This window comes from Rhinopithecus roxellana, chromosome 7 (genome assembly GCF_007565055.1).
Source record: "Rhinopithecus roxellana isolate Shanxi Qingling chromosome 7, ASM756505v1, whole genome shotgun sequence".
Lineage (NCBI taxonomy): Eukaryota > Metazoa > Chordata > Mammalia > Primates > Cercopithecidae > Rhinopithecus > Rhinopithecus roxellana.
In genome coordinates, this window is record NC_044555.1 from 129485777 (window position 1) to 129498532 (window position 12756).

General features: G+C 41.5%; 1 protein-coding gene across 1 annotated transcript in view; it reads left to right on the forward strand.

Moving 5' to 3' along the window:
- The first annotated feature begins 927 nt into the window (after positions 1-927).
- The window catches only part of HPRT1 (hypoxanthine phosphoribosyltransferase 1), a 45257-nt gene continuing 33428 nt past the window's right edge, over positions 928-12756 (forward strand). The window contains exon 1 of the mRNA XM_030934501.1: positions 928-1117. Within this exon, the coding sequence (XP_030790361.1) occupies positions 1091-1117 (27 nt within the window). The 5' untranslated portion in view covers positions 928-1090. The remainder of the gene's footprint in view (positions 1118-12756) is intronic.

Genomic DNA, 12756 nt, shown 5'->3' on the forward strand with positions numbered 1-12756 from the left:
TATATATATACACACACACACGCATACCTATATTCCTCTAATACTCAAAATGATCCTGTTTATGTATTGTTAATATGCTCATTTTATTTTTAATTTTTATTTATTTTAAATTTATTTTTATTTTTATTTGTTTATTTTTGAGACGGAGTCTCATTCTGTCGCGGAGGCTGAAGTGCAGTGGCGCAATCTCGGCTCACTGCGACCTCCGCCTACCGGGTTCAAGTGATTCTCCTGCCTCAGCCTCCCGAGTAGCTGGGATTACAGGCGCCCGCCTCCTCGCCCAGCTAATTTTTGTATTTTTAGTAGAGATGGGGTTTCGCCATGTTGGCCAGGCTGGTCTCGTACTCCTGACCTCAGGTGATCCACCTGCCTCGGCCTCCCAAAGTGCTGGGATTACAGGCGTGAGCCACCGTGCCCGGCCAATATACTCATTTTAGTGAGGCAAAAATAGAGGCTCAGAGTCTGATTTGTACAAAGCTACAGAGCAGTTAAGTGTCCTCTCAGATGTGTACCCTGATATGGGTGACTAGGGCTCTAGGTCTCAACTGTCACAACCAGTTAAGAGTTTGGGGAAGCACTGGGCGAAGAGTCAGGAAAATGGAAGCCACAGGTAGTGCAAGGTCTTGGGAATGGGACGTCTGGTCCAAGGAGTCACGCGGTGACTGGAACCCGAAGAGCCGGCGCCCGGTTTATGGCCGCCATGAAGCAACGCGGACGGCGGTAGGTTTGGGAATCTGGGAGCCTTCTGCGTAGGAGACTGAGTGGGGAGGGAAGGGGGCTTCGCTGGGGGAGCCTCCGCTTCTTCTGGGAGAAAATTCCCACGGCTACCTAGGGAGCCTACAAACGGGTAGGCGCTGGCGTAGGCGCGTGGGCGGGGCCGGCGGGGCCGGGGGCGGGGCCTGCGGGGCTGGGCTGGGCGGGGCGAGGGCGGGGCCTGCTTCTCCTCAGCTTCAAGCGGCTGCGACGAGCCCTCGGGCGAACCTCTAGGCTTTCCCGCGCGGCGCCGCCTCTTGCTGAGCCTGCACCTCCTCTGCTCCGCCACCGGCTTCCTCCTCCTGAGCAGTCAGCCCGCGCGCCGGCCGGCTCCGTTATGGCGACCCGCAGCCCTGGCGTCGTGGTGAGCAGCTCGGCCCGCCGGCCCTGGCCGGTTCGGGCCCACGCGGCAGGTGGCGGCCGGGCCCTGAGGCGTGGGGTCCGCAGTGCGGGCTCGGGCTGCCGGGCCCAGGGAACCACGGAGGCGGGGGCGGCCACAGTTTCCCGGGTTCGGCTTCACGTCACGCGAGGGCGGCAGGGAGGACGGAATGGCGGGGTTTGGGGTGGGTCCCTCCTCGGGGGAGCCCTGGGAAAAGAGGGCTGCGTGTGGGAAGAGAAGGTGGAAATGGCGTTTTGGTTGACATGTGCCGCCTGCGAGCGTGCTGCGGGGAGGGGCCGAGGGCAGATTCGGGAATGATGGCGCGGGGTGGGGGCGTGGGGGCTTTCACGGGAGAGGCCCTTCCCTGGAAGTTTGGGGTGCGATGGTGAGGTTCTCGGAGGCGCCTCTGGAGGGGCCTCGGCACGGAAAGCGACCACCTGGGTGGGCGTGTGGGGACCGGGCTTTGCCTTTAGTTTTGCACACACTGTAGTTCATCTTTATGGAGATGCGCATGGCCTCATTGAAGCCCCACTACAGCTCTGGTAGCGGTAACCATGCGTATTTGACACACACGAAGGAACTAGGGAAAAGGCATTAGGTCATTTCAAGCCAAAATTCACGTGTACTGGAATCCGGATTCCAGGCTGACCAATGCCCCAGGATATAGAAAATGAGAATCTGGTCCTTACCTTCAAGAACATTCTTAATTGTAATCAGCCTCTGGTATCTTGGCTCCACCCTCACTGGTTTTTTCTTGTTTGTTGAACCGGCCAAGCTGCTGGCCACCCTCCCCAACCGTTCTGATCATGCTTGCTAAAGTAGTCAAAACCCCTGCCAGTTAAATGCTTTAACCTGCTTTATTATGATTATTTTTGTTGTTTTGGCAATGACCTGGTTACCTGTTGATTGTTTCTCCTACTAAAACTTTTTAAGGGCAGGAATCACCACTGTAACTCTAGCACATAGTACAGTACTTGGCTTGTAAGAGGTCCTCGATGATGGTTTGTTGAATGAATACATTCAATGATTACCCACTTGAGCCCTAAGAAAGAAGCGATTCTATTTCATATTAGGCGTTGTAATGACTTAAGGTAAAGAGCAGTGCTATTAACGGAGTCTGACTGGGAATCCAGCTTGTTTGGGCTATTTACTAGTTGTGTGGCTGTGGGCAACTTACTTCACTTCTCTGGGCTTAAGTCATTTGATGTATATCTGAGGTGCTGGCTACCTCCTGGAGTTATTGAGAGGATTATAAGACAGTCTATGTGAATAAACAACCCTTGCATGGTCCCTGGCTGGGAATAGTAATAATAGCCATCATCATGTATACATACGTAGTCCTAATTAGTCTTCAAAACAGTCCTGTAGCAATGGTATGATTATTACCATTTTACAGATGAGGAACCTTTGAAGCCTCAGAGAGGCTAACAGACATACTGTAGGTCATACAGTTATTAAGGGAAGGAGCTCTGACTCGAACCTAGCTCTCTCTGGAGTAATACCAGTTAAAAACTAGGCTAATAATAGGTACTCAAAAAAATGGTAGTGGCTGTTGTTTTTATTCAGTTGCTGAGGAAAAAATGTTGATTTTTCGTCTCTAAGCATCAGCTTACTTAATTCTGCCAATTTCCTTTTTTTTGAGACAGGGTCTCACTCTGTCACCCAGGATGGAGTGCAGTGGCGCAATCACTGCTCACTGTAGCCTCGACTTCCTGGGCTCAGGTGATTCTCCCCGGGCTCAGGGGATTCTCCCACTTCAGCCTCCTGAGAAACTGGGACTACAGGTGTGCACCACCATCCCTGGTTAATATTTGTATTTTATTTTATTTATTTATTTATTTATTTATTTATTTATTTATTTATTTATTTATTTTGAGATGGAGTTTCGCTGTTGTTGCCCAGGCTGGAGTGCAGTGGCTTGATCTTGGCTCACTACAACCTCTGCCTCCCGGGTTCAAGCGATTCTCCTGCCTCATCCTCCTGAGTAGCTGGGATTACAGGTGCCTGCCACCATGCCTGGCTAATTTTTTGTATTTTTAATAGAGACGAGGTTTCACCATATTGGCCAGGCTAGTCTCGAACTCCTGATCTCAGGTGATCCACCTGCCTCGGCCTCCCAAAGTGCTGGGATTACAGGTGTGAGCCACCGCGCCCAGCCTAATATTTGTATTTTTTGTAGAGATGGTGTTTTGCCATGTTGTCCAGGCTGGTCTCAAACCCCTGATTTCAAGCTATCTGCCTGCCTCTGCTTCCCAAAGTGCTGGGATTACAGGCATGAGCCACCATGCCTGGCCTAGGTAGATGCTTTTAGCTTTGGGGTGTGATGCCTGCCCCAGTATACAGTGAATTTAATTATTGCTAGAGCTGGCTGTTAGTTTTCTTTGAACATAAGATACTCATTGTTTTTAGTTTGCAAATCCCTCTTCCTTTTTAAAAAATTTCCTTCCCTTAAATTGTTTGCATGTTAGCAATAACAAATGCTTAAATGGTGTTATGTGCTAGATACTCTTCTAAGCCCTATTACGTATATTAACTAATTTTTTAAATTATGCAAATCAGAGAGGTTAAGTAACTTGCCCAAGATTACCCAACAATACTAGGATTTGAACCTAAGTTTGTCTTACCCCAGATTCTGCTCTTACAATCTCTAAACTTTTAAGTTAGTAGTGATAATAGTAGATATTTATTGAATACTTAACTATGTTTTAGGCGTTGAAGTGAATATTTTGCAGGCATTATCTAATGTAAACACCCTAAAGTTACATAACAGGTACCCTTTAGGTAAATAAACACTAGTATGACCTTGGAGGCACAGATAGATGAAGTAACTTGCCCAATATCACTTACATGAAATTGGCCCTCAAATGTGTCTGATACAACCCATGCTGCTTGTAACTGTCATTTTAAACTGCCAGGGTAAACTTGGACACACTTGAGCTAAGAAAAAGCTTCTAGATTTTTGCAAATTAATGTAAAATATACTGTATGTGGATATAGTATCTTCTAAATTTCAGGGATGGTAGTCCTAGAAATGTAATCCCGCCCTAGCCGAGCTTACCCTGCCAATAATTTTTTACAGAATTGGTAAAATGGAGCACTTTTTTTTTGTCCTTGGCCACACTGTTATCAATAGGGTGTAGACTGACATCAGTCTGTAGGTGTAAACCAGAATTATTCTTTGTGACCACCAAGAAATAAAGCAGTTCAGTTCAGAGATTTCTTTCTGTGAATTTAGCACTGTGACCTGCATACTACAGGTCTACTTTGTTTTCTATCCAATGTTTATATCTGGGTATTGCAAAAGGTAGGAAAAGGACCAACCAGATCAGCAGAGAAGAGGTGCCTTGGAGTTCTCTTTTAGTTTTCTGCAATTCATTAGATAGTAACTAGTCTATGTCATTTTACTCCCCTGTAGTGAAGATATGTTGAAGATGTACTAGTATATTCTTCTACCTTTCTGTAATTTTATATTGTGTAGATTTGATAAAATTTATGTGTCAATCACCACCAGTAATATCAATATTGAGCCTCAATTCTTATTTTCCTGCCCAGTGGCTGCCAAATTACTAACATTTACAATAATTCACTACTACTGAGATAATTTACTTGTGATTCAATCACATACTTCAGATTGTTAGGGAACTACTGTCTTCTGCATTGTGCTTCTGATAACTGATAAGTATAATTTTTTTTTTATCCAGAGTGAGCATGTCTATTCTTCTGTGCACACTAATAAAAGGAAAAATTGTAATATTGAGTAAATTCATGTCCTTACACATATAGTAGTTATGAGCCCATGTCCCTAGAATGGGTAATAATTTTTCCCTCTCTTGGTTGAGTAGTCAGTAATGCTGATTTAATTCTTATAACAGCTTTATCCCTCAGAAGGGAAGGCAAGCAAGTTATATATGTAGTTTATTTGTAAGACTGATATGAAATTGGAAGATGAATCTACTATTAGCTTAAATTATTTTTACATTTAGGCTTATTGCATCAGCAACTCATAATTTTGGTTTTTTGTTATCCTGAGTTAACACAAATTATCCAAGGAGATGGCAGATCATCTGCTTTGAGGGTTTTTTTTTTTTATGAATTTTAATGTATCTGAATATAAAAGGTAAAAATATGCCAACTAGCAATTTCTGCCCATTCCAGAAGTTTGGAAATGTTATTGATTACTAGGAATAAAATAAAATGTGGTTTATCTATTGTTGTACCTCTTTTAATTCACATAGCTCATTTTTTTTTTTTTTTTTTTTTTTTTTTTTTTTTTTTTTTTGAGACGGAGTCTCGCTCTGTCGCCAGGCAGAAGTACAGTGGTGTGATCTCGGCTCACTCCAGCCACCAACTCCCTGGTTCAAGTGATTCTCCTGCCTCAGCCTCCCGAGTAGCCGGGATTACAGGCATGCGCCACCACGCCCAGCTAATTTTTGTAGAGACAGGGTTTCACCATATTGGCCAGGATGGTCTCCATCTCCTGACCTCGTCATATGCCTGCTTTGGCCTCCCAAAGTGCTGGGATTACAGATGTGAGCCACCGCGGCCAGCCCACATAGCTCGTTTTTAGACTCACTTCCATTAACTTTTGTTTGGACCCACGAACATTGTGTTTTTTTTTTTTTTTTTTTTTTGGAGATGGAGTTTCACTTTTGTTGCGCAGACTGTAGTGCAGTGGCGCAATCTCAGCTCACTGCAATCTCTGCCTCCCGGGTTCTAGCAATTCTCCCGCCTTAGCCTCCTGATAGCTGGAATTAAAGGCGCCCACCACCACACCCAGCTAATTTTTGTATTTTTAAGTAAAGACAGGGTTTTGCCATGTTGGGCAGGCCAGGGGTGATCTGCCCACCTCAGCCTCCCAAAGTGCTGGGATTACATGTGTGAGCCACCGCATCCAGCCAACATGTCTTTTTTTTTTTCTTTTTAACCACAAAGAGACGTAAGCAATCCTTGTCACAGATGATGAATTGATATTGCAAGTATTGTCTTAGCTTGGATTAATTTTTTTGCTTACTGTAATTTTAGATAATATAGCTTTGTAATTAGAAATTTTATGTGTAAACCACAAAAATGTTTACGTGAAGGCCATTATTACAGATGTGACATGCATAGTTATTAAGAATTTGTATGCTTACATGGGTCAGTCTGGCAAAAAATTACGAAGTTTTAAAAATTAAAAAAAAATTTGTAATGCCAGTTTTACTGGAAAGTAAAATTATTTCAGTAATTGATTATAGCAAAAGTATTGATTTTCATTCTAGACAAAAGTTAGAATGAAAGGTAATTTCTCAATACTCTTTCATATTAATAAAAGTACCTGTAGCAATTTTTATCATTCACAAGTATATCACAAGTAAGTTAGAATTTGAGAACTGTGTTCCAGATCTCTGAGGAGATGCAGTCAGATTTCTGAACTGTCTCGGCAAATGGTAAGCAACTTAGAGCTAGTAATTAATAACCTGTCCTTTGATTTCTAGTTCAGCCAGAAATGGCCATAATTGAGAAAGGCAGATCTGGAGAGTAACCACATTTTCATTCGCTTACCACTTCTAGGCCCCTCCAGAGCTCTCAAATATTTTGGGGTTGAGCCCTTCCCCAAAGCCATACAGGACCTTTTTTTGTGATCTGTTCTAGTCGTTTTTATGTTGGGTGCTTGTTATGGACTGAGCATTTATGTCCTCCCCCACCCCCCATATCTTTTTTGAAGTCCTAATCCCCCAGTGTGATGGTATTTGAAGACGGGGCCTTTGGAAGGTAATTACAGTTAGAAGTCAGGAGGGTCAGGCCCAGGTCTGATTGGGTTAGTGCCCTTATAAGAAAAGACACCAGACCGGGCGTGGTGGCTCACACCTGTAATCCCAGCACTTTGGGAGGCCAAGGTGGATGGATCATGAGGTCATGAGTTCGAGACCAGCCTGGCCAACATAGTGAAACCCTGTCTCTACTAAAAATATAAAAATTAGCTGGGTGTGGTAGCGGGCTCCTGTAATCCAAGGTACTCAGGAGGGTGAGGCACGAGAATCACTCGAACCTGGGAGGTGGAGGTTGCAGTGAGCCTAGATTGTGCTACTGCACTCCAGCCTGGGTGACAGAGCGAGACTCTGTCTCAAAAAAAAAAAAAAAAAAAGAAGAAGGAGAGACACCAGAGAGCTTACTAGAAGAGGTTGTGTGAGCACACAGTTAGAAGACCTACAAGCCAAAGAAGAGGCCTCAGATTGAAACTTACCTTGCAGGTACCTTAATTTTGGACTTCCCAGCCTCCAAAACTGTGAGAAATAAGTTTCTGTTAAGTCACTCAGTCTATGGTACTTTGTTATGGCAGCCTGAACAGGTAATAGTTCTTTCAGAAAGTGTTGATAATGACCACATGCAACACCAAGTCACAAATAAAAAAGAGATGTGACTTATATTCATACAGAAAGTTGGGCACTGCCGTTGCCTTGTTGGTTTAGAAGGCTGTGCTAGTTCAGTGGCAGAGAGGTGCTGGTCTCCTTTACTCAGTTTACAATCTAGGCAGTAGAATGTAATCACTGCTTTAAACTTGATATTGCTTATGGAGAGAATCATTGGTGCTGGGTAACTTTGGGTTCTAGGTTTACTTTTTGTGTATATATAACTGTGTTTGGTAAATCACAAGTTTGTGGGCTTGTCAAATTAGATTTTGGTACAGATGATGAGCTTTATTATGCTATACAGTTCTATGTATATATGCCTTTACCACTAGATTATAAGCTTTTTTTTTTTTTTTTTTTTTTTGAGATGGAGTCTCGCTCTGTCCCCTAGGCTGGAGTGGAGTGCAGTGGCACATTCTCGGCTCACTGCAGCCTCCACCTCCCAGGTTTAAGCGATTCTCCTGCCTCAGCCTCCCAAATAACTGGAACTATAGACGCGTGCCACCACACCCGGCTAATTTTTGTATTTTTTGTAGAGACAGAGTTTTGCCATGTTGGCCAGGCTGGTCTCGAACCTCTGGTCTCAGGTGATCCACCTGCCTCAGCCTCCCAAAGTGCTGGGATTTACAGGCACGAGCCACCACACCCAGCTATAAGCTCTTCAAGGGTTGTAAATTTATAATCATCCTTGTGCCCTCCTGCAAATTCTGTTGCACAGTGCCTTAATCAAGGTAGATGCTGAATGCATTTTTGTATAATTGAGTATGTTGCAATCCCCAACTCTTTCCAACTGTTCCTGTCAAAGCAGCCATTGGATTGTTAACTAATCCATATTAGATGGGGTTAATTAATATCAGATGGGACAAGTAAGGGCTAATAAGATTATAGGCCACCAAGTAGATTTATGTCTAGCTCTTATAGAGAGTGAGTTTATTGGACCTGTTTAATAGGAAGTTTTGGTGTTTGGGATGATTAAAACTGAAGTTCCTGTTTATTATACCTCTTTATATTATTTCATATCAGTGGTCCACATGCAAGTGAAGCTTCTGAGTCAGAGTTTGAGTTCTCTCTTAAACTACCATAACACTTTACCTGTATCTTTTTTTTTTTTTTTTTTTTTTTAAAAAACAGTGTCTCGCTCTGTCACTCAGGCTGGAGTGTAGTGGTATGATCTCGGCTCACGGCAGCTTCTGCCTCCTGGATTCAAGCAATTCTCCTGTCTCAGCCTCCCTAGTAGCTGGGATTACAGGCCTGTGCCACCATGCCTGGCTAATTTTTTTTTTTGTATTTTAAGTAGAGACGGGATTTTACCATGTTGGCCAGGCTGGTCTCGAACTTTTGACCTCAAGCAATCAACTCGCCTCGGCCTCCCAAAGTGCTGGGATTACAGGCATGAGCCACAGCGCCCAGCTGTCTTTTTTTTAAATAGCAGTTTAACACTGTTCACAGTTACTCATGTATATGTCATGCCATCTAGTACACTGTAAGTTCTATGAGGGTAGCTGTATCAAATTTATCTAACTTTCTCTTTATGCATGACATACTAAGTATTCAATAAATATTTGCATGTTAGTGATAAGGATATAGGTTCTGAATAGTGGGTCCTTACCATTTAAGAATTAGTATTTGATGGCCAGGCATGGTGGCTCACGCCTGTAATCCCAGCACTTCGGGAGGCCGAGGCGGGTGGATTATGAGGTCAGGAGATTGAGACCATCCTGGTTAACATGGTGAAACCCCGTCTTTACTAAAAAAATACAAAAAAAGTAGCCAGGCGTGGTGGCAAGCACCTGTAGTCCCAACTACTCAGGAGGCTGAGGCAGGAGAATGGTGTGAACCCAGGAGGCGGAGCTTGCAGTGAGCCGAGATTGCGCCACTGCACTCTAGCCTGGGCGACAGAGCGAGACTCTGTCTCAAAAAAAAACAAAGAATTAGTATTTGATATTTGATCATTAAATATGAATTAAGAGGACTTAGACTTTTTGTTAAATGTCAAGCTGGGAAAAGTTGTCATTTTAATGAATTGCCTCTTATTTAATTTCGTCTGATGATACATTTTGTTTTTATTTTGTAAAAAACTATTTTTTTTCATTTTAGAGACAGAGTCTTGCTGTGTTGCCCAGACTGGTCTGGAACTCCTGACCTCAAGCAATCCTCCTGCCTTAGCCTCCCAAAATGCTGGGATTACAGGCATGAGCCACCTCGCCCAGCCTTGTATTATGATACATTTTGAACAGCTACAAGTAGACGTAGTATAATGAACCTGCATGTACCCATTGCCAAGTTCTGACAACTGTCTGTCTATAGCCAGTTATGCATTTCTTAAATTAGAACCCTCAATATACCCAAATATTATATATATTTTATATATATATATTTTTTATATATATAATATTTTATATATATATATTTTTTATATATATATTTTATATATAATATATTTTTTATATATATATTTTATATATATATCTTTTTATATATATATATATATTTTATATATATATCTATTTTTATATATATAGATATATATCTTATATATTCTTTATATATATATTTTTTACTCTATATATAATATTTATCTATATAATCTCTTTTTTTTCTCTCTCTCTTTTCTCTCTCTCTCTTTTTTCTCTCTCTCTATTCTCTCTCTCTCTCTTTTTCTCTCTCTCTGCCGTTGTGCCTTCCTCCCCCCGTCTCTCAGTGCTGCAGTTTTCTGCTTTTTGTTTATGCCTTTTGGGAATGTTGTATTGACAATTTTTTTATGCTTAAAGTAAACCATAAATAAATCTTCCAAAAAAAAATCTAGGATGCAATAAAACAAACAAAACAACTTCTTGACATAAATGTGGTATGTAAATCTATTTTGATTGGAAATCAATTTGTTATATTGACAGAGATAGAATTCCTATTTTAGAATACATCTCTGCTGATCTGTCTGTATTCTTAGACTGCATATCTGGGATGAACTCTGGGCAGAATTCACATTGGCTTCGTTTGAAACAAACAAGACTTTTGAAATTCTTAGTCCATCTGCAGAACCTGTAGCCAGGCACTGAACCATTCTGATAGATGCAGTAGTCATTACAAGTGTATATTTCAAGGAGTTCTGGCTGGGTCCTAGTTTGTGCTTGTGGCAGAAGCAGTGAGTGACTGGGAGGAAGTTGGTGAGTAAGCTTCAAGGAAGAAGTCATTTTTAGTACTCTGGATCTTGCTGATTTTAAAGCACTACAAAATGGTGCATTTTCATTCTTGTCAAGTGATAACAGATACATTCTGATGAGCCTGAAATGAATACCTATTGTATCATTTTTATAATATCTAGCAAAGTTTGTATTTTCCCAAAACTTGAACTAAATTTCAGTTCATAAAATTTATTTAATTTATTTTATTTTATTTTATTATTTTTTTTGAGATGGAGTCTCGCTCTGTTGCCCAGGCTGGAGTGCAGTGGCATGATCTCGGCTCACTGCAAGCTCCGCCTCCCAGGTTCATGCCATTCTCCTGCCTCAACCTCCCAAGTAGCTGGGACTACAGGCGCCTGCCATCACGCCCGGCTAATTTTTTGTATTTTTAGTACAGATGGGGTTTCACCGTGTTGGCCAAGATGGTCTCGATCTCCTGACCTCATGATCCGCCCACCTCGGCCTCCCAAAGTGCTGGGATTACAGGCGTGAGCCACCGCGCCCGGCCAGTTCATAAAATTTATCAAATACTTACTTGTTGTAAAGTATTTCTGGAATGTTCATATAGGTGACACACAATTGTCCCATTTTCATTCTTTCTATAGTAAATATGTTCTGATATAATGTGAAGGTTTAGCAGATGCATCAGCATTTAATCCTAGAGGATCTGGCATAATCTTTTCCCCCAAGAATAGAAATTTTTTCTGCTTATGAAAGTAGTACGTTTGTTTAAAAACAAATCAATATTGACTTCTGCCCGCCGTGTAGCACTACGCCCCCACCTGGCCATGACCAGGGGCATGTCCTGGTCCACCTACCTGAAAATGTTTGAAGCCAGCCTCCTGGCCATGTGCACAGGGGCTGAAGTTGTCTCACAGGTATTACGGGCCAACCTGGCAATACATGAAGTTCCACCAAAGTCTGAGAACTCAGAACTGAGCTTTGGGGACTGAAAGAGAGACAACACAAACCTCAGACTTCTCAGCACTGGAAACCTCAAAATATAACTGAATTCCATAAATAAGATTTTAAGTCTTAAATATGTATTTTTAAATGTATTAAAAGTCAAGCTGCTTGTACTTAAGCACCTAATACAATGCTTAGGTTGTAAAAGGATGCTAAATAGGTACTAACTGATATGTTGAGATTTAATTACGGTTTGACCAGTATTTCTTGGAAATTGCCAAAGCTTATATCATCAGCTTCTTGAATGTGATTTGAAAGGTAATTTAGTGTTGAATATCAAGTGAGCTAGAGTATTTCATTCTTTCTGGTTTATTTATTCAAATAGACTTTGAATATAATTGTGAATGGGCATTATAAATTAATAAAAATGACATTGAAAATGAAAAAAAAAACAAATATTAAAGTGTAGAAAGTGACCAGGCGTGGTGGCTCACACCTGTAATCCAAGCACCTTGGGAGGCTGGGGCAGGAGGATCGCTTGATCCCAGGAGTTCGAGACCAGCCTGGGCAACATAGGGAGACTTCATCTCTAAAAAAAAAAAGAAAGATTTTTTTCAATTAAAGAATTTTAAAAAAGTGTAGAAAGTGTCAGGACCCCACTTCTTACCATTATTTGGTATATTTCTCTATACTCACCCACCCTTCCTCCTTTTTCCCTTCCTCCCTTCCCAATCTTTTTATCTTTGTATTCTGATTTTTTGTTTGTATATTTTGCTTTAATGTATCTGTTAAAAATTTCCCATACATTTTATATCTGTATATAAAAATGCATGCTGCCAAAGATAATTTATAAGAAAGTCCATTGAATTTTTTTTAAAAAGTAGTATATATTCATTGAAGAAAATGTAGAATATATAGCAAAGTAATAAAGAAGTAAATAAAATTGCTGTAACTCCTCTTTCAAAGATAATTGCTTTTATGATTTTGTTATATTTTTTTCTGTATATAGGTACATATATAGTATTTATAAAGCTGTAATCATAGTACATTTTCACATCACAGGTACCACATCAGTGTTACTAAATATTTTGTATGCCAGGGGCTAGACATACCAAGACAACCAATATGTGGTTCTACTTAAACAATA